This window comes from Erinaceus europaeus, chromosome 13 (assembly GCF_950295315.1).
Source record: "Erinaceus europaeus chromosome 13, mEriEur2.1, whole genome shotgun sequence".
Lineage (NCBI taxonomy): Eukaryota > Metazoa > Chordata > Mammalia > Eulipotyphla > Erinaceidae > Erinaceus > Erinaceus europaeus.
The window spans coordinates 58,025,303-58,049,334 of record NC_080174.1 but is presented as its reverse complement, the minus strand read 5'-3'; the positions used below and the strand labels follow the sequence as shown (position 1 = coordinate 58,049,334).

General features: G+C 47.4%; 1 protein-coding gene across 4 annotated transcripts in view; it reads right to left on the bottom strand.

The window, feature by feature from the left end:
- Positions 1-17,315, bottom strand: part of LOC132542841 (metalloprotease TIKI2) — a 28,242-nt gene extending 10,927 nt beyond the window's left edge. For 2 of the 4 annotated variants that reach the window (XM_060205934.1, XM_060205933.1), the window contains exons 1-2: positions 16,326-17,315; positions 12,809-13,369 (exon numbers count right to left, since the gene is read on the bottom strand). In XM_060205934.1, the coding sequence (XP_060061917.1) occupies positions 12,809-13,369; positions 16,326-16,427 (663 nt within the window). In that variant the 5' untranslated portion in view covers positions 16,428-17,315. Of the gene's footprint in view, positions 1-10,184; positions 10,285-10,715; positions 10,838-12,808; positions 13,370-16,325 lie in introns of those variants that run through there. The other 2 variants (XR_009553810.1, XM_060205935.1) reach the window with 2 other exon arrangements.
- Positions 17,316-24,032: the final 6,717 nt, after the last annotated feature.

The window sequence follows — 24,032 nt, the reverse complement described above, 5'->3', positions numbered from 1 at the left end:
AGCCTGGCACAGTGTAGTTTCCAGCAGTGCTTGCTAAACAAATGAAAGAATGAATGGGTGGATAAAACGTTTAACTACTGTTTAATAATAATTAGTCCAATCCACTGAATATTTACAGGGTATTTTTCTTTGGGGGAAAGAAAAGAGGAAAACAAAAAACACCTGTATGCTGAGTGTCACTAGGAGCAAACAGCATTTGAGAGTAAATACAGCACTTTCCTTGTCTATTCCCTATATTCTCTCCAGAACTTGGTACCTGTCTGTGCAGAGAGGAAGAAGATCCTTATAGAAGGAATGGCCCCAGGTCATGGACCTAACCTGAGGCAGAGCTGGGCTCAAGGTGGGTTTTCCAGCCTGTTTCCTTCCTCCTTTTTGTTGTGGCTCTTTTTGTAAGCCATGGAAGCTCACAAGAAAGCTAGAGTTCATCCAGTCAAACATTTCACACTGCAGATGGTCAGGAAAGAATGATCACTCTCTTTGTGGTCAGGCCAAACAGCCCCAGCCAGACCATCCACCACCATACACCACCCCATCCCAACCCCAGCTCAGAATGACACTCAATGTACAAGAGACTGCGGGCTCAAAGACCATCTTCTCTGTGGGCTGAGCCTTCCCTCAAGACACAGACAGTGTAGAGATGGGCCAATGAAAATGATTCAGATGACCTGGGGTTTATACCATCACAGTTAACAATCATTGCCTCTTCATAACACCCTGGAGGCTAAGTGTTAATAATGAAACCCCCCCCACCACCTTTTTTTTTTAGATGTGGAAACAGACCCAGTCAAAGTGGAGGGGTTGGAATTCCAATGGCAACTCAGTTTCTCTCTGCAGGTATCAAAGGCTCTAAGCAGAAATCTCCTTTCCATCATTTTGTATAAAGTACTTAGCCTCAATTTTCTCAAGAAGTAGAAAGTTATACTTACTTTTCAGAATTACTTCAGGAATTGACAGTGATAAACAGGAGGTCCGGTGCATAACAGGCTCTGAATAACAATGGCTCCTTTAGGAGCTGGGTAGAGAAAGGCAAGAATAAAGGTGGTGGAGAGAAGAGTAGAATGTCTTTTCTATGCACACCCTCTCTGCATTTTCCCTTCTTGGATTTTTTTCCTTCACAGCCTCCTCCCTCCCAGTCTGGCTTTTTTCACATCCATTTTCAGTGGTTCCAATCTTACTCAACTTATAAGATCTCCACAAAGTATTTTTATTCATCCCCCCACACACAGAGATGTACTGATGGAAGCAGAACAATCACCTGCTAGACCACCAATAAGCAGGCTATGGCACTGGAGTTATATAGTGCTCGGTTAATTAAACATCCCAGTCAAGGTCAAGCACAAGGACCAAACATTGTTACCACTTGAGGCCCCAAACATCTCCATTTTCCCATTCCACAACCCACTCACATCTCTTAAACAGCATTTCAGACAGAACTGAAACCTCTTGGCTGGAAACTCTGGGTGGTCACTGGGAATCCAGGACACTTGCAACTCCTGTCTGACCAGCAGCAAACTCCATCACCTTTCTGAACACAAACATACACTGGCACCAGAGAAGGTCTGGAAATAGACTTCACTCCCCTATCAAGTGTCCTGGAAGCCATAAGAGAGCATAGCCCTGGTGCATGTGAAGGACTCTAGCAATTGCAAACCATGACGCAAATGACTGGGATTGCACTGCCAACAAAGTTGTTGGTTCTCTTCAAACTCAAAGCTGAGCAACTCAAGAAGAGGAAACCATCTGAATTCAGGCCTAAGAGATGAGCCAGAGAGGTTTTCTCCAATCACATCTTCCTTTCCAAAAAGGGATTTCAAATAGAACTGAGGCTTAAATCCTTAATGTCTCAGGGTATCTGTTAAGTTTTCATGACATAAAATTAACCAGGAAACTTTAAGTAACTACAATAAGGAGTAAACAAGTAAGTCCTTTAAGCAGAAGATAAGATATTTTCTCTTTAATCTTTGCACTTGGTTTCTGGAGGCAAGACTGACATAGGAGACATGAGCACAGTCACCTCCAGGTGCCCTAAGGTAGTCTGGCCTGACCAAGGCATGTCTTGTGAGGACACATGGGGACACTGTGAGGACATGTGTGAGCATGACATATGGGGACATGTGTGTGGTGGCCCACCCACCTGGACCATCCTGCTGTGTTCTTTAAGAAATAGGTACCTCCAAAACAACAACGGAAACAAAAGGAACACAAACAAAAAGAAAAGGCCTCCAGGAGCAGTGGATTTGTGGTGCAGGCACCTAGCCCCAGCAATAATGCTGGAGGTAAAAAGAAAAAAAAAAAAAGGAAAACAGAAAGAAATATATACCTCTAAGGAATCTATCCAGAGAAGGAGCTACCTAACCCCAGAAAGAAGGGCAAAGATGGGAACCTGGCTGGCAGGGCCTGTGTGCTGCCTCAGTGAATCCATGCTGAGGCAGGGGTGGGAGCCCCCAAACAGGCAGATACATTAGATTCAACCTTGCCACAGTCCATGCAGAGAGGAGGGAAGCAGAAGGGACAACAGACTCATGATTCTCTTCTTGCCTCTGGTACAGACACCTCCATTCTTCTAACCCTGAACCCTATCAGCATTTTCCTGGTTGACTTTGACTCCTTTAGGTTTTCATTTCACCAGGGCATCCTCCAAGAAGCCCTCCCTGGTCTTCCCAGGTCTGGGAAATGTATTCACTTGTGTTCTCACTGTGTATCTCATTACCTGCCACAGCCTCCCTCACCCCATCTCCTTGTTCTTGCCCATTCTTCTATCCCCAACACCTATCACAATGTCTGGCTCACATGAGAAACTGAAAACTAGCTCCTGAAAGCTAGTTCAGCATCACAACAATAATCATAACATAGTCTTGACTGAGCTTCTCTGATGCATTTGGAATAGTAACTACTATAATTTACACTAATCAATTAATCCTCATGGTAATTGGCAGAGCTGACTGCCCAGGAAACTGAGTCACAGGAAAGTTATGTAAGTAGCACAAGGTTACTTACACTTGAAAGGAGTACAGTTATTCTGGGCACTGAAGGAGTGAGTGCTGGGCTGTCCTGGGCCAGTGCCTGGAGGCTTTCAGGTGCTGAAGGCTCCAGAGCTGAGCATGTATCATGCTGTGTAAATAAAGATTAATTCTTGATTCTAAAGGCAGAATCCCACCAGGATGTTAGGGAGGTAAAGAAAATACATTATGCAGGTGACAAAGACTTATAGGATAAAAGAAAATGATAAAAAGGAAAAAAAAAAAGTAATGCTTTCTCCAGTTCTTCCTGACCCAAAAGGAAGAAGTATAATCCCAAGAACAAAATTTAACAGGGTCTCAGCACTCAGGAAAGACATTTTCACTGGCTTCAAGGAAGCTGCATTCAGGTGCTGAATTCAAAACCTACCAATTGCTTCCAGGGAGTTATTTTGCCCAGTCCAGGGAGGAGCAGAGATTCCAGCAAAACATGCCACAGTAGAGGTCACCACAGGTGTACCTGGTAGGGCACACATGTTTCAGGGGAGGGGATGGGATACACAGTTCTGGTGGCGGGAATTGTGTGGAGTTGTACCCCTCTTATCCTATGGTTTAGTTGATGTTTCCTTTTTATCAATAAAAAAAATTTAAAAAAAAAAGAAAGAAAGACTGATGTCTTAAGACATGGCTTCAGGGATCTGATGAGAAAGGGTCTCATCTGATGACCTCTGGCTATTGCTAAAGGTCATCAGATGAGTAGTCCCAGTACAACTCAGTACTACTATGGATTGAGTGTATCCCTTCCTCCAAACTTCTGCATTAAAGTCCTAATCTCCAACATGATGGTATTCAGAGATGGAGAATTTGGGAAGTAATTAGGCTACAAAAGTGGGGCTCTAGTGATATGATCAGCACTTTCATATAAAAAGATGCCAGAGAGATAGCTTTTTTAAGCCAGAGAGTGAGAAGACAGAGATTGAAAGAGACCACAGCACCTAAGCTTCCTTCAGTACAGTAGGGGTTGGGCTCAAACCTGGGCCAGGCACATATCAAAAGAGCCCACTAACCAAGTGAGCTATTTGACCTGAGAGCTAGCTCTTGCTCAGTCTCCCCTCCCTCCACCCCCTCAACCCTGTGTTTTCCCACCCTACTGACCCTGACACATGAAAAGGCAGAGAGGCGGCAGCTGCCTCTCAGCCAGGAAGCAGGTTGCCACCAGAACTCAACCACAAAGGCAGCCTGTTCTCAGCCTTGTAGCCTCCACAACTGTTGAGAAAGTAAATTTCTCTCTTTCCAGCCACAAAGCCCTTGGTATTTTATTATGGTAATCCAAGTCCTTTATGATGCCCACCTATCCTATTAAAACACAATGCTGAAAACCAATCAAATCTAAACTCAAACTGTGGGACGAAAATGGGGGTGGGGGGTGGGAGGCAGGTATTGATGCATTTGTTTACAGAGCCCTGGCTTTCCAAATGGACTGACCACTTCAGAGAAGTGGTGACCACTTAAAGAAGTAAGAATTAACCAGACAGTCAAAGTTGAGCAAAGGCTGTCAAGCAGAGGGAACAGCATGAGAAGATGCATGGAGGCATGACCAATGGTGCTGTGTTAGAGGGAGCAGGGAATAACCAGAAAAGATCAGCATCCTTAGGGCCCAACTAGCAAGTAAAGGGGAAAATGAAAGATTCTAAAATGGAAATCAAGAATTGCAGGGGTGTAGCAGGGGGTAGGAGGAGCTTGGGCTGAGTCTACAGAAAATCGGGTGTACTCTGAGGAGAAAGAAAGAGGGAAAACAGGAGCTTGTGTCTGTGAGTAGCAGATGAAAGAGAGAAGACCAACACTGTTCCAGAATAGAGAGAGCAATCCAACAGAGAACATGTCCTACCAATGAGCCAGCAGTGTCTGTGCACCTCAGGAAGGAAGTCTGAAGAATACAGAGGCCAAGTTACAGTCACTTTTAAGTATCCAGAGCTGCCAACACCCCAACCACAGAGTATACCACAAAGCCCCAACTTCAGCACTGAGGCACATTCAGTCTATTTTTGTAATCAACCATAAGCACTTTAGGGACTAATTTTTTTAGAAAAGAAAAGAAAAAAAAAACTACTTCAGTAATTATGCACGTGGTCTTAGGTTCAAATCCCCGGTCCCCACCTGCAGGAGGGAAAGCTTCAAAAGCTATGAAGCAATGTTGTAGGTGTATATCTTTCTCACTCTTGATCTCCCCATCCCTTATTAATTTCTCTCTGTATCCAAAATATGTAAAAATAGATAAAATATATTTAAATATTTTTATTGGAGGATTAATGGCTTACGACCAACAGTAAAATATAATAGTTTGTATATGAACAACATTTCCACATAACAATACAACCCCCACTAGGTCTTCCTCTGCCATTATGTTCCAGGACCTGAACCCCTTCAACCCCAGAGTCTTTTACTGTGGTGCAGTAACAATAAAATATTAACTATTAATGTATATATGTTTGTACACATGTACACAACAAACAAATGCTGAGAAGGACTACCATTCAATGCCAGAAAATTCTGCAGAGGGAAAAGATATATGTGGCTGGATCAATAAGGAAGCTGTAGACCAAGTTTTCCCAAGCAAATTAGATCTAAGAGCATTCTGGGTAGACTTCCTGGAGGAGGCAGTGCATCAAACTGATCTTAGAAATCTCATAAAATTCAGAAATGGAAGAGAAAAGAAAGAAATTCCTGGTGAGGGAGGGAGCCCAGCACAAGCGGTGGCATTTCCAAGCTTGGGACAACAGCTTTGTGCTCCAGCTAGAGATTGTGCAGGTTTAAAAGCTTTTGGATCCTGGAGGAGCTACGCAGTGGTGAGACAACTTGGTTGTCACAGAGCAAAGCTGAAGGCTGGGCCACAGGCTGCCTGTGGATTAAGTGGGTGGACAGAGAGCCAGTGATGGGAGATAAAAGGGAGTGAAGTGGGTAATATTTAGAAGCTAACTTAATTGGCAGCCTGACTGACAGGCTGTGCACTCGTTGAATTCTTCAGTTTCCTCCCTCAGAAAGCTGTATTACCAGGCGACCTCTTTCTGGCTTGGAGAGATAGCCAAATGGGAACCATTAGCAAAGCCACGTTCCCATTTTTATCTCTATCACAAAGTCCTTCACTGCTCAGGCTTTCTGTCTTTAGTCTGGGATTGGCTGTGGGGTGGGGGCCCAGGGGAAGGGAATTAGGAGAGGAGGTCTGTGTGTTTAAGGATGGATGGGGCTTCTTGGAATTCCTGGGAAATGGTGCCTTCCAACTCTCCGATTTTAGAAGTCTGTGCCTAAGAGCTGAAACTTCTTCAAAGTGAAGAGGCTAGGATTTCATGACGTGAAGATTCTTCGAGCCCAAAAATGCCTTGGAGCCTGACATTCTAAGATTTCACCGTTTTGAGACTTGCTGAGTCTGGAGTCCCGGCTCATGCTTCGGAGATCATACAAGTCTGGAAACCCACATGCTGGGAACTTCTTATTCTGAGGCTTGGGTATTTTTTGACATATTGTTCACCCCTGGCTTCCCGGCCTCTCACTCTCTCTCTACAGAGTTACCTCAGGCACTTCATGCCCGCTTCTTAGTTTGCTCTCCCTCCTTAGGGCTACCATATAAACTTGAAAGTCTGAGTTAACTAGGTCAGAGATTACAGATCAAGCTTCCATGGCAGCTGGGAGGTGGGGGTGGTGGTTAAAGAGGGGCTTTTTTCAAACAGCTCTCTGGATGCACAGAGAATCCAAGAATTTACATGGATAAGAGTCAAAATCAGGGGGTGTCTGTAGGGAGACTTCTGCACTCACCATGTGACAGTTTATTTCACTGATTACCTCAGCTCCCATCACAGGACGAAATACAGAGTACGTGGTGGAGGCAGCTAGAAAGAGCCTATTTCCCGGAGCCAGGTGGTGGTGCACCCAGTTAAGTGCACATGGTACTAAGCACAAGGACTTATGCAAGGATCAGGCTTCAAGCCCCAGGCTCCTCATCTATAAGAGGAAAGCTTCACAAATAGTGAAGCAGGTGTCTTTCTCTCTCCCTACCTCCCCTCCCCTCTCAATTTCTCTCTGTCCTATCAAACTGAAAAAATTAGCCACCAGAAGGATGGATTCATAGTGCCAGCTATAAGCCTGGGGGGGGGGGGTGGAGCCTATTTTTCTGTCTAGGACCTGGAATTGCCTAGTGTAAACTAGACCCATCTAATCCAACATGAGCTGAGTGGTTCTCTCCATGTGGAAGACTTTGATCATCATGATTGGAGGGCACTGGGGATGCCCAGCTGCCTTGGGGAGGTGTCTGACCCCTTTTACTTTGAGAAGAGCACAAAGATTTGACAAGAGGCCACAGACGAGGACTAAAAGTGTAGAGTTGAGGGTCGGAACTGCTGTGGCTGGCTGAGAGGTTAGAGAAGGCAGCAGAACCCAAGAAAAGCCAGTCTTGTAGGGTGAGCAATGAGAGACAGGTCCTGAAAGGTGGGAGGATATGGCAGGAAAAGAAAGGAAAAACAGGGGTCTTGTGAGTCTCATGTGAAGTGTGGCAAACCAGGACACAGGAAAGACAGGCCTGAGTTTCCACAGCTGTGGAGCGGGATAAGAATGCCCATTCTCCCTGGCTAAATATAGGAACTCTCCACAGGTAAAAGTTAGGCCTTCCCAGACCTCTGCGCCCAGCAATGCACTGGCCTGGAACAAAAAGACATCCTGGTTAATCGAGGGAGGGGATGAGAAGACCCAAGAAATTAGGGATGCAAAGTTGGGCAGGGGTCCAGCAGACTGTACTGCAACAGGCCAAGGCTCCCTCCACTCTGCACACTCTGGCAGCAAGAGGAGCAGGATAACCCACTGGAATTAAGAGGCTTCCTGACATGTAGGCAGCGGAAGCAACCTGTCAAAGACAAGCCTGCCAGCCCCTCCCAAACACAGATAATTCAGGCTCACAATCTCAGGCAGGTGAGCCCAGGGCTTCTAAGAGGTACAGATTGAAGATGACCACCACAGAAGTGAGAACTGGGCTCTTCTTGGAAACTGGCCAGTCTAGTCCACTACTCTTGAGATCTTGAGGGACTGTGGGGTCAACCATGGTCTGGAGAGAGAGAAAAGGGTTGGTCCAAGTCGCAGGCAGGGGAGGAAGGAATGGGACCAGGGCTATGCCTTGCTTTATATCTGAAAAGCTTACTGGATGGAATTTTGTGTCTTTGTAGGAAGAAGCAGAATGATTAAAGTTCAAGGTGGGGGCTCTCTGCAGTGTCTGATGCAGTTTTTCTTCATAAATTCATTCAATCGGTAGAGGAAGAGAAACAGGAATGGTCTTATGGTTTCTGACCATTCATTCATTCATTTGCCAAATACTTCCTATGCACCTGGTAATATGTGCTGATCCCTCACCATGTAGATAAAGGAGTTCATATCTATTCTGTGTGTAGATATAAACTCAGGATAAGATAAATACAAATAAGACATCCAGACTTCACCCTATTTTAGGAAAGCTGTTTTCACAAAGACTTCTTGGCCAGCTGCTGACACAGTCCAAGGAGACACCTGGCAGAAGACCAGGCAGAAGGTCTTAGTGAAATCCTATTTCAGAATCACCTTCAGCACTTTCCAATGGCCTCTGTAGACTATCACATCTCTCTCCCTTCTTTTCTTTCTTTCTTTTTCTTTTTGCAAGAAATGATCTCTCACCTCTGCAACAAACACAGATAATGCCATAATTAGTTCACCTCTCAGATGCCTAAAAAGTGTGGCCTCTGGCATCAGCATATCTGAGTTGAAATCCAGAGTCCACTTGGCTTGGTTGTGTAATCACAGCCAAAGGCCTTAACCTAAGCCTGAATTTATTGTCTGTAAAAGAGACATGATGATATGCCTTGTCACATCTCCATGAGGATTAAAGAGGATATACTTAAGAGGTCTAATACAGTGCCCTGTACGGAAGCACAGCTCAATAAAAAAAAAGAGTTTGTGGTTTTTAGCTCCTTAGTGAGGGGGCTTCAGACTTTTACAAACATTTTGGACACCCCAGGCAGCTGTGCCCACGTGTCCAGGTTCCACACATACCGGATGGGTAATGAAAATTAGCATGTTTACTAGATCACCAAAAGTACAGTGGATTTCTTATTATGCCTCCAGGAAGCGCATAACTCTGAGGGCTTCTCATCCAGTGCCTCCACTGCCCCAGGTCGGGGAGGGCCCCCAGAGAGGGAAAGAAGTCTCCTGATGATTGCATCCAATCAGTGGCAGCCAGTACCAGTCTGTGCAGGCAGTCCAGGGAACTAAATGAAAACTGTAAGTCCCAAGATTGTCACAAGACCTAGACTCAAGGCTCTGACAACCCCAGGGCCCTGAATATAGGGGCCACTCCCACCCCCTTATTACTCCTGTTTTACTTTGTCCAACAGCTGATGGAGAATGGGGATAGCTGCTGGGAGAAGGTTCTCTGGGTTAGTATTTGCTCATGTCCACATAAAGCCAGCTCACCCATGAAATGCTGGCCATTACAGAGCCATTTGAAAGATGGGAGCATAAGGCTATGGACAAGTCATTGACTTCTGTGCCAGAGTTGGGACTGAAACCTAGAAGCAAGTCTCCAAACTTCAGCACTCCACACAGAGCTGCCTGAAATGCCATACAGCAGCTGCCTTCTACTCCAGCCCCACTTCAATCCCAGAACCAAAGGGAATACCTTCTCTCTAGGTATAAGTTCTCCAGGGTGTAAACATGCAAGGCCTTGAGTCTTCAGAGGGAGAAAGAAATAGAAGATGAGGTTGAAGGGAAGAGCTACAAGAGCACACAGAATACCTGAGACCGAGAAACCCTGGAGAGTCTGTGTCAGAGGCAGGAGAGCACAGTTTCCATTTAGTCAGGAAGGCTGATTCTGCTCCTTATTAGCTAGGTGACCCTGGGCAATCCTCCCACCTTCCTGAGCACCCACCTTAGACAGCCTGAGGTTGTGAGAACCCGACACAATGGAAACGCAGTCTCCTGCAGGGTACCTGGCACATGGCATTGATTATCCTGTACTGTGGAATGTCAGGGGAGGGGGGGCTGGAAGATGACTTAATGCAGGTGTCTCATTTCATGGACAGGAAAAACAAGGTCCAGAAGAGGGGAAGTGACTTGCCCAAGGTCACATAACAAACTTGTGGTGACAGTGAATCTAGCAGACATTTTCTTTGTTAGTGCTTGTTGTAGAAATTAGAGACCAGGGACAATAAATCTGACCTTCCAAGCTGTGCTGAGGTGGAGGAAGCTTTCTCAATGGCTCTTCCCATCCAAAATGCAAGCTTTCTGCCTCCCCTTAGCAAAGAATAATGTGACATTTCTGCCCAGAAAAAAAATAATAGAAATTTTTGAGAAATATTAAAATGAGAGTGAAAATTCCAGATCTGAGCAAAAAGGCACTCTTTTCAAGCTCCTTTTTCCCTGCCTCCTTTCTCACTGCTTCCCCCACACACACACCAAATATTTTGCAATAACAGTAATGCTGAGAGGAAAGAAAAAATAAAAAAATCTGATGCACTTAACAGATATTTCGGTACAATAATGCATCACAGATGTTCATATCAAACTGTGCACGCGTGCACACAGTTTCACTGAGAAGGCTGTTGCATTTCTGACTTTGGGGTCAGGGATCCCTAACAACCTCATCCACCCAGGTTCTGGAATCTTCCGCACACACACCCTTTGCTATTAGCCCCCAATTGCCCAGGGGGTGGAGGAGAGATTTCATCACCTGCTCCAAAATGATAACAGGACAAATTGGCTGGGCCTGACGCTCTGGCAGGTGGTGAAGGGTGGTTAAAGCAGGGAACCAAAGGAGTCCTGTTTTCTTTTGTTCCAGACTTGCTTTCTACAGTCCTCCATGGGAGCTAGACCTCAGAATAATTTTTAAAAGAGTAATCCCAGGCTGGTGATGGGGTAGGCACTTTCCTGAAACCAGAGATTTGAGTTTGTTTGATCTTCAAACATGGGTTTTGGAGACTGTCAGTGGGATCCTTGCTGGCCAATGAATGGCTCTCAGGAACTTTTTCCTGAATGACAGCCTCACATAATCCAGCAAACATTTTCAACCTACCAAAGCTGTCATTCAGTTGAACAGCAGAGTTTCCAGATGCCAAGGAAAGACAGTTTTTGTTGTTTCAAGAGAGATAGATCAAAGTCAGAGGTTGTACACTTCCTTTGGACCTGGGTACAAAGAGGGTGCTGAGCGTGATGGCAGGACCCCACTTCTCCAGCCTAAAAAAGATATCGAGGCCAGACATGAGGCCTCTCCACAGATAGGCCTCCCACAAAACTGCCTCCAAAATGAGATGGGCGGTGAGCACTGGGGAGCCTGACACAGATAATATCAGCTCCAGAGGCTGGCAAGGGAAAAGTCACTTCAGAGGGAGAGAGTCGGTATGTTCAGAGGAATCCACGCAGGGCCAGAGAATGCACAGGATTTTCCCCCATGGAGAAGGAGTCAGGCGTAGTCAGAACCCCGCGGGGCGTGACTAACTGCCCCAATATTCCTGCCACCGGGGCCCTCTGGGTAAGGACTCCACAATTATGGGAGAGCCAGCAGGAGAACTGACAAACCAGCCTTTCATTTAGCCGGCAAATCAATCTGGCTTCTTACCTCCCCGGGGACAATATTGCATTCCCCCCTCACCCCTGGAAAAACAAAGGCCAGAGATCTCTGAAGGAGGATCAGTTTCGGCTGCACTGTTTCCCTAGTGAACAGCTTGTAACATCTCAGGAACAGCAAACAGGTCTGGTCTCAGTGGTGGGGTTTCTAGTCCAGGCGATGCATGGGCCTGTTCTTAACGAAGGATCGCATCTCTCTCTCTTTGTTTTTTTTTTTTTTTCCTGGGGGAGGGGTGCTAGGGGGGGGCGGCATGCTTCATTCAGGGAATGGAACCAAGGACTAACTAGAGGCCTCCTTTGCAGGAGTCACCACACCAGGATTGGCAGCCATGTCTCAAGACACAGATGTGAACTCATTGTTCCCAGGGCCTCAGAGTTGAGTTTGGGGCCAGCGTGTTGCAAGTGACCTCTGCCATGGAGACAAGGCTTTTAATGATATTTTTCTGGATCAGGTCTCTGGCAGCCTGAGACTTTAAACTTCTCAAGCACCTCCCTCCCTCCTCCCTGGCCCCCACTCCTGAGACTCAGCAATCACAACCGTCAACCTTTAAGTGAATAGTTGTTTTTTTTTTCCCTGAAATTATTAACCCCCATACTATACATGCTTGCTGACTTTCTCCCAGCCTAAGGAGAGGCAGTCCGAGGGTCACCTGGAGTTTTGCAAAGGCCTGAAAAACTGGCCAGTGCTTCTACTCAAACAGCCAGCCAGTGCTGCAGATACCACCCTTCACTTCCCCTCCCATGTCCCTGGTACCCAGGCACCTTGCTGTCTCCTGCACTTCCTTCATGGCTGCACCTTACACCTGGGTGCACTCACACAACAGCCTTAAGACACCTCTTGCTCTTGTGACACCAAGGCCTCAGAAATTTGCAACTTCCTTCCTTCCTTCCTTCCGTCCTTCCTTCCTTCCTTCCTTCCTATCACTCTGGTGCTCTCAGGGAAATTCCTTCTGCTCAGGCAAGCACAGCAGGTGGGGGTATGTATCTTCAGCAGGTTCTATCTTCCAAGACAGGAACAAACACCACCCAAATGCTTGCCCCCAGGTCTATGTAGTACACAACAGTTTACCCTTAAATCTCCACAAAAATAGTCAGAGTACTCCCCCCCTACCCTTACTCCCCCAGGGCCTCTGCCTTTGGGGACAAGACAGGCCATGGCAGCTAGAGGAGGGAGACAAGAGAGCAAAGAACAAAGGCGTACACAAGTGCCGCCTGCCTACCTGTGAGAAGTTGAGTCCATTGAGCGGGTGGCACTGCTCCTCCACCCGCTCCACGGCCCCAGTGCTCTTCTTCATCTTCTCAGCCTGCTGGGCCAAGTAGAGGTCCAGCACGGGCACTCCCCGGGAGCGCACGTCAGTCTCCGTGAGCGAGTTCACCATGAGCATCACCCACACCGGCCTCTTCCGCTCCCAGTTGCCGGCGATGGCATTGAACAGGTAGTCAGCATAGAGTCCCTTGCCCCGCTGGGCAGGTGTCATCCACGAGGGCATCATAAGTTTCACATAGTCCAGGTGGCGCTTGAGGCGCCAGTAGAGGTCCTGGGGTAGCACATCCTGTAGGTTCTCCCCATGGGGCAGCAGCTGGCAGCTGGCCAGCGCTGAGATAGTGTAGGGGTCTGTCAGGTCCAGCTCAAAGTAGACACGGGCACTGGCCTGAAAGGCTGCCTTGGAGTTGTCTGGAATGAAGTCCCAAACTCGGGTGTATGGAACATGGATGGTGCCAAACAGGTAGGCTGGGGGGTCACGCCGGATAGTCCACAGAAAGGAGTTCAGTTCCCTCTGCTGCTGGGGAAAAGGAGAAGGAAGGCGGTGTGAGGCCTGGGGCAGCAGAGTCAGGCAGGGTTAGCACAGAGCTGGGCAGGAGGAGGTAGGGCTGGAAGGTAAGAGACCAGCACCATTTCATGATAAAGAGTGTGGGCTTTGGAGGCAGGGCAGTGACTCACTCAGTTAAGCAGTTGTATCATCATGCACAAAGACATGGGTTCGAGCCCCGGCTCCCCACCTGCGGGGGGATGCTTCATGAGTGATAAAGCAGATCTGCAAGTGTCTTTCTCTTTCCCTATCCCCCCCTCCTCTCAATTTCTCTCTATTCTGTCAAATAAAAAGAAAGGAGAGGGGATGGCACACCTGGTTGAACGAGCATGTTACAATGTTCAAGGACCCTGGTTTGAGTCCCTGGTCCCCATTTCAGGGGGAAAGCTTTGTGAGTGGTAAAACAGTGTTGCAGGTGTTTCTCTCTCTCCCTCTCTCTCTCTCTCTCTCTCTCTCTATATATATATATATATATATATATATATATATATATATCCCTTCCCTCTCAATTTCTGGCTATCTCTATCCAATAAATAAATAAAAATAATTTAAAAAATAAAAGAAGCTTTTCAAAAATAGAAAAATGGCTTCCAGGTATGGTGGACTTGTGCTAGCACCAAACCTGTGACAACCTTGGTGTGGTAATTTAAAAAAAGGTGTGTGGGGGGTTGATAGTGCAATAGATTAAGCACAAATGGCACGAAGTGCTAGGACCAGATCAAGGATCCTGGTTCAAGCCCCCAGCTCCCCACCTCCGGGGGGGGGGGGGGTCGCTTCATGGGCAGTAAAGCAGGTCTGCATTTGTTTGTCTTTCTCTTCCCCTCTCTGTCTTCCCCTCTTCTCTTGATTTCTCTCTGTCCTATCCAACAACAACGACAGCAATAACAGCAACAAGGGCAACAACAGGGGCACCAGGATGGGAGAAGTGGCCTCCAGGAGCAGTGGATTCATAGTGTGGGCACCAAACCCCAGCAATAACCCTGGAGGCAAAAGAAAAAAAAGTGGGACTTGAAAGCTGGAAGACCCTCACTGAAATTCTGAGTCTTCCTGTCCAAGCTGTATGGTCTTGGGCACATTGCTTTATTTCCCATGGACTGAATTTCCCCCATCTGCCTAATAGGAAAGACTGAGACAGTTCTTTCAGAGGTTTCTGGGATAGTTGAGACACAATATATACACACAAGCCCTCGAAGAAGTGTCAGGCATGAAGGAAGTGGACACCAAAGGAAGCGCTCCTTGTGATTTGCTTTCCTCCCTGGTGCCAAGGGCTTCCACACCACATGAGAACATTCATGCTTGGCCAAGCCAAACCTTCACCAGTGGGGTTTCACATGGAGGGTGGAGGAGAAGGGGGATCAAGAGTCCTGCTCTGGCAAGAAAGGAGGAAGTCATATAACTTTTAAATCCGACCATTAGAAGATACATGCCAAGAGCACTTTGAAAGCAGAACACCTATTAAAAATAGCACACCTATTTAAACAGCTACTTCCCAGTCGTCAGGGTGGATACAGTTTTCTTTTTGGAGGGCAGGTTGGGGGTGTCAGCTACTCAGTTCTACCAGCTGAAACCACAGATGAGAAAGTGCTTTAAAGCCTGCAGGATGCAGGAATTCTTAAGGCCCTTATTGGGGAGGGGAAGATTCCAGAAAATCAGTCCAAGAAATGCACACATTCTGGGTGCTTTGCAGGCTCCTCTCCTAAAAAAGATATATCTAGTCTCCAACCCACTTCTTTATCATCTTCTCTAACTTAACCCACCCCCCACCCCCACCCACCCCCGTGTGTAGGGATTAAGGGAGAGGGTGAAGACCATTTCTCCAGACTCAGTCCAGGACCCTTGTTCAGGACCATGAGAAGGGACTATCATTTCTCCTAGGCAAAGTCATGTTCCACCCAGAAAACAAACAAACAAACAAAAAAAAAACCTCTTAACTCTGAACTGCTCACAGTAAGCTTTTGGTCAACTTACATCATGTTCCTATCAGATTCTATCATACATGAGAATATCTCTGAGTAGATGGAGGGAACAGCACCTTAATGTACTTGCAAACCATACAGCTCAGCACACTGGAGACAGACTAGCTTGGTCCTGTTTCTGCACAAGTCAGGACCCTGGAGGTGCACCTTGCCCAAGGTCAACTCACTCACTGCTAGCAGGGCAGTGAGCCAGGACCTGGTAGTATGTCTGCTGGCCCCTCACCTCCAGTTAAGGATCATCTTGTGATGCACTGAGGGAGAAATACTGAGAGAAATCAAGGGAGCCTTTGGTTTAGAAGGGACATTAGGAGAACTAGCAATTAATTACCCAATGCTCAAAGAATATTAAACCAGCATGCCTTGGCACTTTCTTTTTTCTTCTCCGGAATCTTCCTTTTTTTTTAATTGTGAAATGGGTGTCCTTGGAAGAGCAGGTACTAGATGGGGTGGGGGGCGAGGGGGAGCTGGAGAGTGAAAAGAAAGTGGAAACCAGAGCCGTGGGGGAAAGTCAGCCTTCCTCGGAGTGGGAAGGAAGCCTGCAATAGGGGCACACGCATGAGAGGGTGGAAGGGTCCAACTCAAGGCTGGGAAGAGAAGGGCAAGGCATGGTGGAAACAGTCATAAGTGGGCAGGGAACGTGCACAAGAGTCGAGAAAGCAGGAAAAGTGGAAAAGGAGTCACAAGGGGCACCGAGAGGATTCGTCCAGTGGAACGGAGAGTGGAGGGGAGCCGCAGAGTGCCCCGCGCTCCTGCAGCAGCGGAGGGTGCGCCCCACCTTGGCTCCCAGCGCAGAGCGAGCTGACGGGCGCCCCGGGCAGAAGCGGGGAAGGGCGCGGGGGGCATCCCCGGGGAGTGGGCGGGAGTGGCAGGCAGGACCCCAGCCCGGGTCTGCGCCGGGCAGGAGTGCCGGGCGGGCTGCGGGGAGAGTGGCTGGGTAGGCGCTCGCTCACCGATCCGGGCAGCCGGCACTGTCCTCCGTCCGGGGGCTGCGGGCGAGCGCGGGCGGTGGCGAAGAGGGCGGCGAGCAGCGGCCCCGCCAGGGCGGCGTGCATCCTGCCCGGACCCGCGCGGCGCGGGGGACCCTCCTGGGCAGCGCCCCCTCAGCGGGGCGGGGAGCCCCCAGTAGGGCACGGAGCTTCCTCTGGTGCTCGGGGCTCCAGCCGCGGGATGCTGGGAGCCCTCTGGGGCGTGGCTGGATGTCCCTGCCGGACTTCGGGGTCCCTCGGGGGGCGGGGCCCCGTCGGTAGTGAGAGGGGGATCCTCTGGGGCGGGACTCCTTCGGCTGGCCTCGCAGCCCGCTTGGCCGAACCCTGAGGTTGTGAGGGAGCGCGGGGGCCGTGGGGAGCGGGATGGGGGGGACTGTGGCCGCGGCGCGGCGCGGGGCGCGTGGGGTCCCGGGTTATGCTGGGGAGCCGGGCGCGCAGAGGTCCCCGGGGTGCGCGGCGCTCCGAGGGGCGCGCGGTGGGACAAGTGCGGCGGCGGGCGCGGCGGGGCGCGGGCGGGGTCAGGGCTGGGCGCCCGGCTGGCCCGGAGCCGGGCTCACTGGGGCGGCGGGCGGCCGCGCGGCCGCTGCCCGGGCTCCGCCATGCTGCTCCGCGGCCGGGAGGGAGGGAGGGAGGAGGGCGGGAGAGCGGCGCGGAGACGGGCCGGGCGGGGGGCTGGGGCCGCCCGGCGGGGGGAGGGGAGGACCAGGCGCTGGGGGCGGGAGGCCGGGGCGCCGGGCCGGGCCGGGCTGCGGGAAGTCGGAGCGAGCTCCGCGGCCGGGCGCGGCCAGGCGGGGTCTGATGTGCATGGCAAGCGCTCTGGCTCCTCTCGGCCGCCTGGCTCACTCCCTCACACACGCGCAGAGGGAGGCGAAGCCCGCAGCCGCCACTCCCCAACTTTCCAAACTCCCCAGTGCAACTTTTTGCTTTCCTCCCTGGCCCGCGCCTCCTCCTCCTCCTCCTTGCCTCCTCCTCCCCCTTTCTCGCCGCCAGCCCCGCGCCGGGTCGTCGGTACCGCGCGTGGCCGCCAGAGGGCGACCCGGTCGATGCTCCGTTCGCCTACCTCTTGCTGGCTCTGCTCTGGGCAGTTTGAGCAAAGGACAGACTTGGGGACCTGCCTCCGCATTGGTTATTAGTTCTGAATAACTAAACGCTTTTAAGTGGTAGTTAACCATCAGAGATGCTGTTATTTATTTTTTTAAATCAAACAAAAAGTTAAATGATTTAATCATTAGCACTATTACGAATTTTAACGTCTTGATAGATGACATGGCTCTGGATAAAGCATTGGGGTCTGGACTTCAGTTCCTGTTATAATAATGCTATAATGATAATTTGGTTCTTCCTTCCTTTAAAAAAATATTAGTGAGTTAATATTGATTTTCAAAATTACATGTCAACAGGGTTATAATTCCACACCATTCCCATCACCAGAGCTCTGAATCTTCAGTCTCCACACTGCAAGCCACCAGAGTTCCCCTAAGGTTGTAAACATGGGGAACTGTCTGTCTACATTTGTACCTAATTGTCCTTATTTTGGTTCTTTTTTCCTCACTCCCATCTCTATCTTAAAAACAAATAAACCTTAAAAAAAAAAAAAAAAAAAACTTGGGGACTTGGCCCAGCCACTCCCAAGTGGCTCACTTCAGGTGAGTAACAAGGAGAGGAGCAAGAGTGAGCAGCCACTACCAGACTGGTGGGGAAGGCAGCAGCATTCAAAGGAAATCCAGGGAAAAACTGGATTTCTCCCTTGCTTTCTCTGATGATACTGGCCCTGACAGACTGATCTCCACTTAGCAGGTGCTGTGCAAACACCCTTTGCATGAATACAAAGCAAACTAACAAAATAGTCTTCCTCAAAATTCTTCTGGACCTGCCATTTGAATGGTCCCCTCACATAGAGTCCTTGTGGGCTCACCTGGAAAATTGAAGTTTAATATCCCAGTTGCTTAGACCATAGGGATTGACAAACAGCTTAAGCCAGACTCAGCTATGTTCATGAAAGACAAATGAAGCTTAGAGATAGAATACAGTCAAAGGTCTCCTATCATTTCCAGCAAATAGGGGCACTGAGCCATAGGCATCTGTTTAGCTGTGTTAAATGAAAGTTTGCTGATTCTTCTTGTCTTGACAACAGAAACTGAGAAATGAATTAGAAAGAACTCTTGGGAAATTGCTTCTCCACAGGTAGAGAAAGGAGGAAATAAGGACCGATTTGCAAAGAGGAGACTGAAATCCAGACAGTGAGTACCAGGAGAGTTACAGAAAAAGGGGAATGGAGAGAAAAAGGGGCTTCTGATAACACCAGACTCAGGAAAGATTGCTGAGAGTAGTTTTGAAGGATATATCACAAGAAACCTAGTGAAGATGCTATATAAAGTCTGTCAAGTGTGTGTGTGTGTGTGTGTGTGTGTGTGTGTGTGTGTGTGTGTGTAGGGGAGGGGCAGCCAATGCCAAGGTATAGAAATTGGAAAATACAGGTGCCTATAGGGGTACAGGCTACTGCAAGCAATTAGATATGGCTGGGGCAAAAGACAGTGGAGGGAGCTGAAGTTCTAGTTCCTGGTCCAGCAGTAGTTTTGGCCCTTTATGTGTGTTAAGTGACAGAGTTGTTGCAAAATTTGAAGTAGAGAATGGCCAAATCCTCTATGTTTTCAGGAGGTTGGATTAGAAGAAGTAACTTGTTGGTAGGCACTGGGCTGGCGTCAGGGTGTTTCTTCCCGGGTATATGCTCTCTGGGTTGGAGAGAACTTGGCTAGAGCCAACCTGGGCTGCTGCTTACTCAGTGACACGGGAGAGAGACCAGGAACTCATGGCAGAGCAGGAACGCAATGCATCTTTATTGATCAGAGGCAACACTTTTATATATTTTGAACCGGAAGTGGCAAGTTGGAAAAGGAAATGACTAGGAAAGGGGATGGAGAAAAGGAAAGAGCAGGAAGGTAGAAAGCTTCTATAGCAACAGTTGCTAGGGTTTTACCTGGCAGGATTAATGTACCCTGGAGGTAGGGCGGGTCTTGAGGTAGAAAGAAGATAAATCAGGCAAAACAATTATGTAAATAGACCATAGTGTCAGCCATGGAGGATGGAGCAGGGGGGCTGCCCGACATCTCCCCCTTGCTTTTTATCTAATGGCCATAGTATCAGGAATGTGGGGTGCTTTGTGAGACAGGGAGTCTGTTAAGACGAAGCACACCTTTGAGGTTACTACTGTCCTTCCTTGCTCAACCTCTTGGTAGACAGACTAACAGGATAGACAGCACCCCTCAGGTTCAAGCCCTGCCAATCTCAACCACATGCTCACAATTTCCTGGTGTCTCCCTCTTTCTAATGTTCATATTTAAATGGGTGAATGTCTGTAAAAGACTCCATTTCTGTCAGAGGAATATCAGTGTAGGGGTGAACAGAAACCTATATCATGCAGGCATTTTTAAAAGAACTGGAATAAGACAGGGAGCGATAAGTAAGGGTAGCAAGGGACAGCATGAGACTAAAGAGAGGCCTGGTAGGCAGAGAGAGGCTGCCTGATAGGTGGAAGGGGGCGCTGCCTGATAGGTAGAGGAGTGGGGGCCTGATAGGCTGAGGGGTGAGAGGGGTGATCTGGCATTGCAAAGTCCTGAGACAGCTGGCTGCAAAGTCCATGGACTGCTACAGTCAGTCCTTGAGAAGTCCAGCAGTGTAAAGGGAGTGTCCAAAGGTGTACCAGCAGGTAGGGAGATGAGTGAGGAGATGAACATGAGTGAAGAAGTCTCTTACTCCTCTTCCAGACCAGTGCTCCATCTCTCTTGCTCTCTCTTCTTCCAAGTCCTGTCTTCAGGCACCCTATCAAGCTGCTGGAGACTGATGATTCTAGAAACTTAGGAGAGGAGGACCAGCAGGGCTAGGAGACATAAGAGTTGGGTCTTTTGGAGGACTGAAGACAGAAAAGAAGAGGATACTAGAGACTTGTAGGTTAAGCCACATGAGATTGCTATTTTTATAGGTCAGAAATAATGAAAGTTGGTAATTTTGTGCAGCTCATGCTACAAAATATCCAGGGCAAACTCAGCCTCTTAGCTCTGCACACATCTTTTGACATACATAGAGTAGGCCAGAGTGCCCAGATCCAGTGACAGACACAGCTCTGAGATCTGCAGCTGTGATAAAAGAACAGCACTTTAAAGAACCCCCACCTCCATCACCTCCAACACTCCAGACAAAACCACCTCTCAGATGGCAAGAATGAAGTGAAAGGTTTGAGAAGTGGGAGAATTTAGTCCCACTGAGAGTGAGTGTGATTTTCTTCAGGGGGGAATTAAAGACACAGAGCATATAACAACAAACCTGATCAGTTAAAAACTGATCCACACAATTAAAGTGATAATATTATGTGTGTGTGTGTGTGTGTGTGTGTGTGTGTGTGTGTGTGTGTGTGTGCACGCATGCTCTCACGTGCACACGCACATATTTAAAAATCTTCCAGGTCATTTTTCCTAAAATGACAATAATTTAATTGGCTAATTGTCATGACTACCAATTATGACTTCCTACTGTATGCCTCTGGCCTATGTGTATAATAACTGCTCTTTGTTCAGTCAGCTGCCTGTCCTATTTTTCTCAGTCAGTATTGCAGTAACTCTTTGGGATCTTCATCACTATTGATACAGATACTGGTATTGAAATGCAAGAACAGATACGATTTTCCATTTCCAATTGTATGTCCAAGATCATTGAAAGTACACACACACACACACACACACACACACACACACACATACATATATTGATATTAGCATTATTCAAAATTGTTTTTAAAAGGGGACCAGGTGGTGACTCACCCAGTAGAGGACAGTTGTTACCAAGTGTACAAACCTAGGTTCAAGCCCCCAGTATCCACCTACAGGGGGAAAACTTCATACACATTGGAGCAGAATTGAAGAATCTCTCCCACACACACTCACACACCTCTCTCCTTCTCTATCCTCTTTCTATTTCTGTCAAGTCACTATCACAAATGAAAGAAAAAGGGGGTGTTGGAGCCATGTGTGCACTGAAACCCAGAAACAGCCCTGGTGACTTAAAAAATAGCTAAATGGAAGAGACAACAGAAAGTCCATCAATTTATGAATGGACACGCAAAATGTGGTATAACCATGTTTATAGAACATTATAGAGCCAGGCAGTGGTGCACCTTGCACGTTGTAATGTAAGTACATACATTACAATGTGCAAGGACTAGAGTTCAATCTCCTGGTCCCCCACCTGAAGGGGAAAAGCTTCACAAGTGCTGACGCAGGGCTTCAGGTGTCTCCCCATCTCTTTCCCTCTGTATCTCTCCCTCCATTCTCAATATCTATCTCTATCTGAAACTGAATAAATAAACATAAACAAGAAAATATTTGACCTCGTAAAGGAATGGAATCTTGTTTCATGTTATAGTATAGATCAATTCCAGAAATACTACGCTAAATTAAAAAATCCAGTCATAGAAAAACATATGTGTGCTGGTTCCACTCATATGGAATATCCAAAATCATCAACTGTACAGAGGTAGGTAGGAGAGTAGTAGTTGTTCAGTGCTAGGAGGAATGTTGTGATTGGGGCACCACACTAAAGATTCATCGACTTACTCAGTTTATGTTGGTGAATTGTATGTGTGGAAATTACATTTCTATGAAGCTATTACTGAAAAAAAAAAAAAGAATGGTAATCAGTGTTGGGATCTCCTCAAAAACAATCTTCTTTCATTACCCTCAAATTCTTTTTCCTCCACCAGGAATAGTGAGAAAGAAAAAAAGAAAAACGAAATAAAGAAAGAGGGATATATATATATCCCAAAACTCTTAAAGATTTATCATGTTTATACTTATACTTTGCAGCTTTGGGAAGTTTCATTGTCCCTTCAGGACCTCTATTTCCTTGCCACCAGTATGAACTAGCTCCCAGAGCAGATGACACTTAAACATTTTCTGTCCCTTTCTCTGGAGTTCACAGTCCCATGACCACCAGTTTCTCAGAGGCTCTAGGCAGGATGGGGAGGGACACAGACACAGGGCTCAGGAAGCAGGCCTTAGACTCAGACACTTGCCTCATGCACATCCGGCCCCTTTTCCTTTTATTGCATTTTAATTAAGTTGTTCAATCAGCTGGGTACCAGGAATCTGTGGGCTGTAACAGCTGGGGCAGGATCAGAAGCCTTGTAGCAGAACTAAAACAACAAAGTTGATCTCATGAGCACATCCAGGAGCCCCAGGAACTGCTGAAGGGCCTCTCAGAGAGGGAGGCCAAGGGCTGCCCAGTTCCACCAGCCTAAAGGAAGAGCTTTACTTTGTGCCTGAGGGTTGCTTTTCTCCACTGACCATTTCCTGTGCCACTTACCCCTCTGGTATTTTTATGAGTCCAGCCAGCTAGGTACGACTTCTAGCTCCAACCCCAATTCCACTTATAACCCACACTCTCCTAGCCTTAGCTTGCTGGAAGCTAATCTTTAATGACAAAGTCATGGACATGATCACCATAGGGAGGAAGAAGAAAAGCAGAGTCTAGAGACATGCAACTTTCAGCATGTGGCAAACAGTCTAGAGTGATAGAGATAACAATAAATATCAAATAGGCACTGAAATGATTCAGAAAAGGGTGTTCTTTCACTGGAGTAGCTGAATTGACACCCATTCATAGCCCACAGAGTATCAGAGTTGCTATACAAGGTGGAATTTATCAAAAATTATGTCTTATTATAGTCTGGCCTAGTGGGAGAACAGAGGGTGTCAGAGAAGAATCAGCTCAGAATTTTCTCCTCAGACAGCTTGCAGTCCCAAGACAGAGGTACAAATAAGTTGCTTTGGAAATCAAATTGAGGGACTATGGGGGGGATGATTAAAGTAAACCTGTGAGTTGAGAGAAGAGTCAGATTTAGGAGATTTTAGGAGATAGGAGATTAATGAAGGTCTTTGGCAAGGGTTTAGATAGTGACTTATAATTTTCAGTATACAAGTCTTTCACTTCTTTTGCTAGGTTTAAACTCAACACACACACACACACACACACACACACACACACACACACACACACACACACCACGATCCAGACAGTGGGGAGTGGATATGGACAGAATATTCACCAAATAGTAGATTCAAAGAGCCAACAGACATGAAAAAAATGCTTAAAGTCACTGATTATCATACAAATACAAATAGAGACAACAATTGAAATGCCACTTCACTCTTGTGAGAATGTTATACATCAAAAAGGGTAGTAACAATAATTGCTGAAAGGTGTGGGAGTAAAGGAACCCTTCTGCACTGCTGATAACAATGTAAATTGGTCCAACCCCTGTGGAGAGCAGTCTGGAGAATTCTTAGAAGGTTAGAAAAGGACTTACTTAAATGATATAACAATCCAGCTTCTGGGGATATATCATAAGGAAACAAGCACACTCATCCAAAGAGATCTATGCACACCTATACTCATAGCACCACAATTTGTAATAGCCCAAACTTGGAAGAACCTAAATGTTCAACAACAGAGGAATGGCTAAGAAACACAATGGAACTCAGCTGTTAAGAATGATGACATCACCTTCTTCAATTTATCTTGGATGTCACTGGAAGGAATCATATTAAGTGAGGTAAGCCAGAAAGAGATGGATGAATATGGGGTGGTCTCACTCATGGGCAAAAACTTAAGAAACAAAAA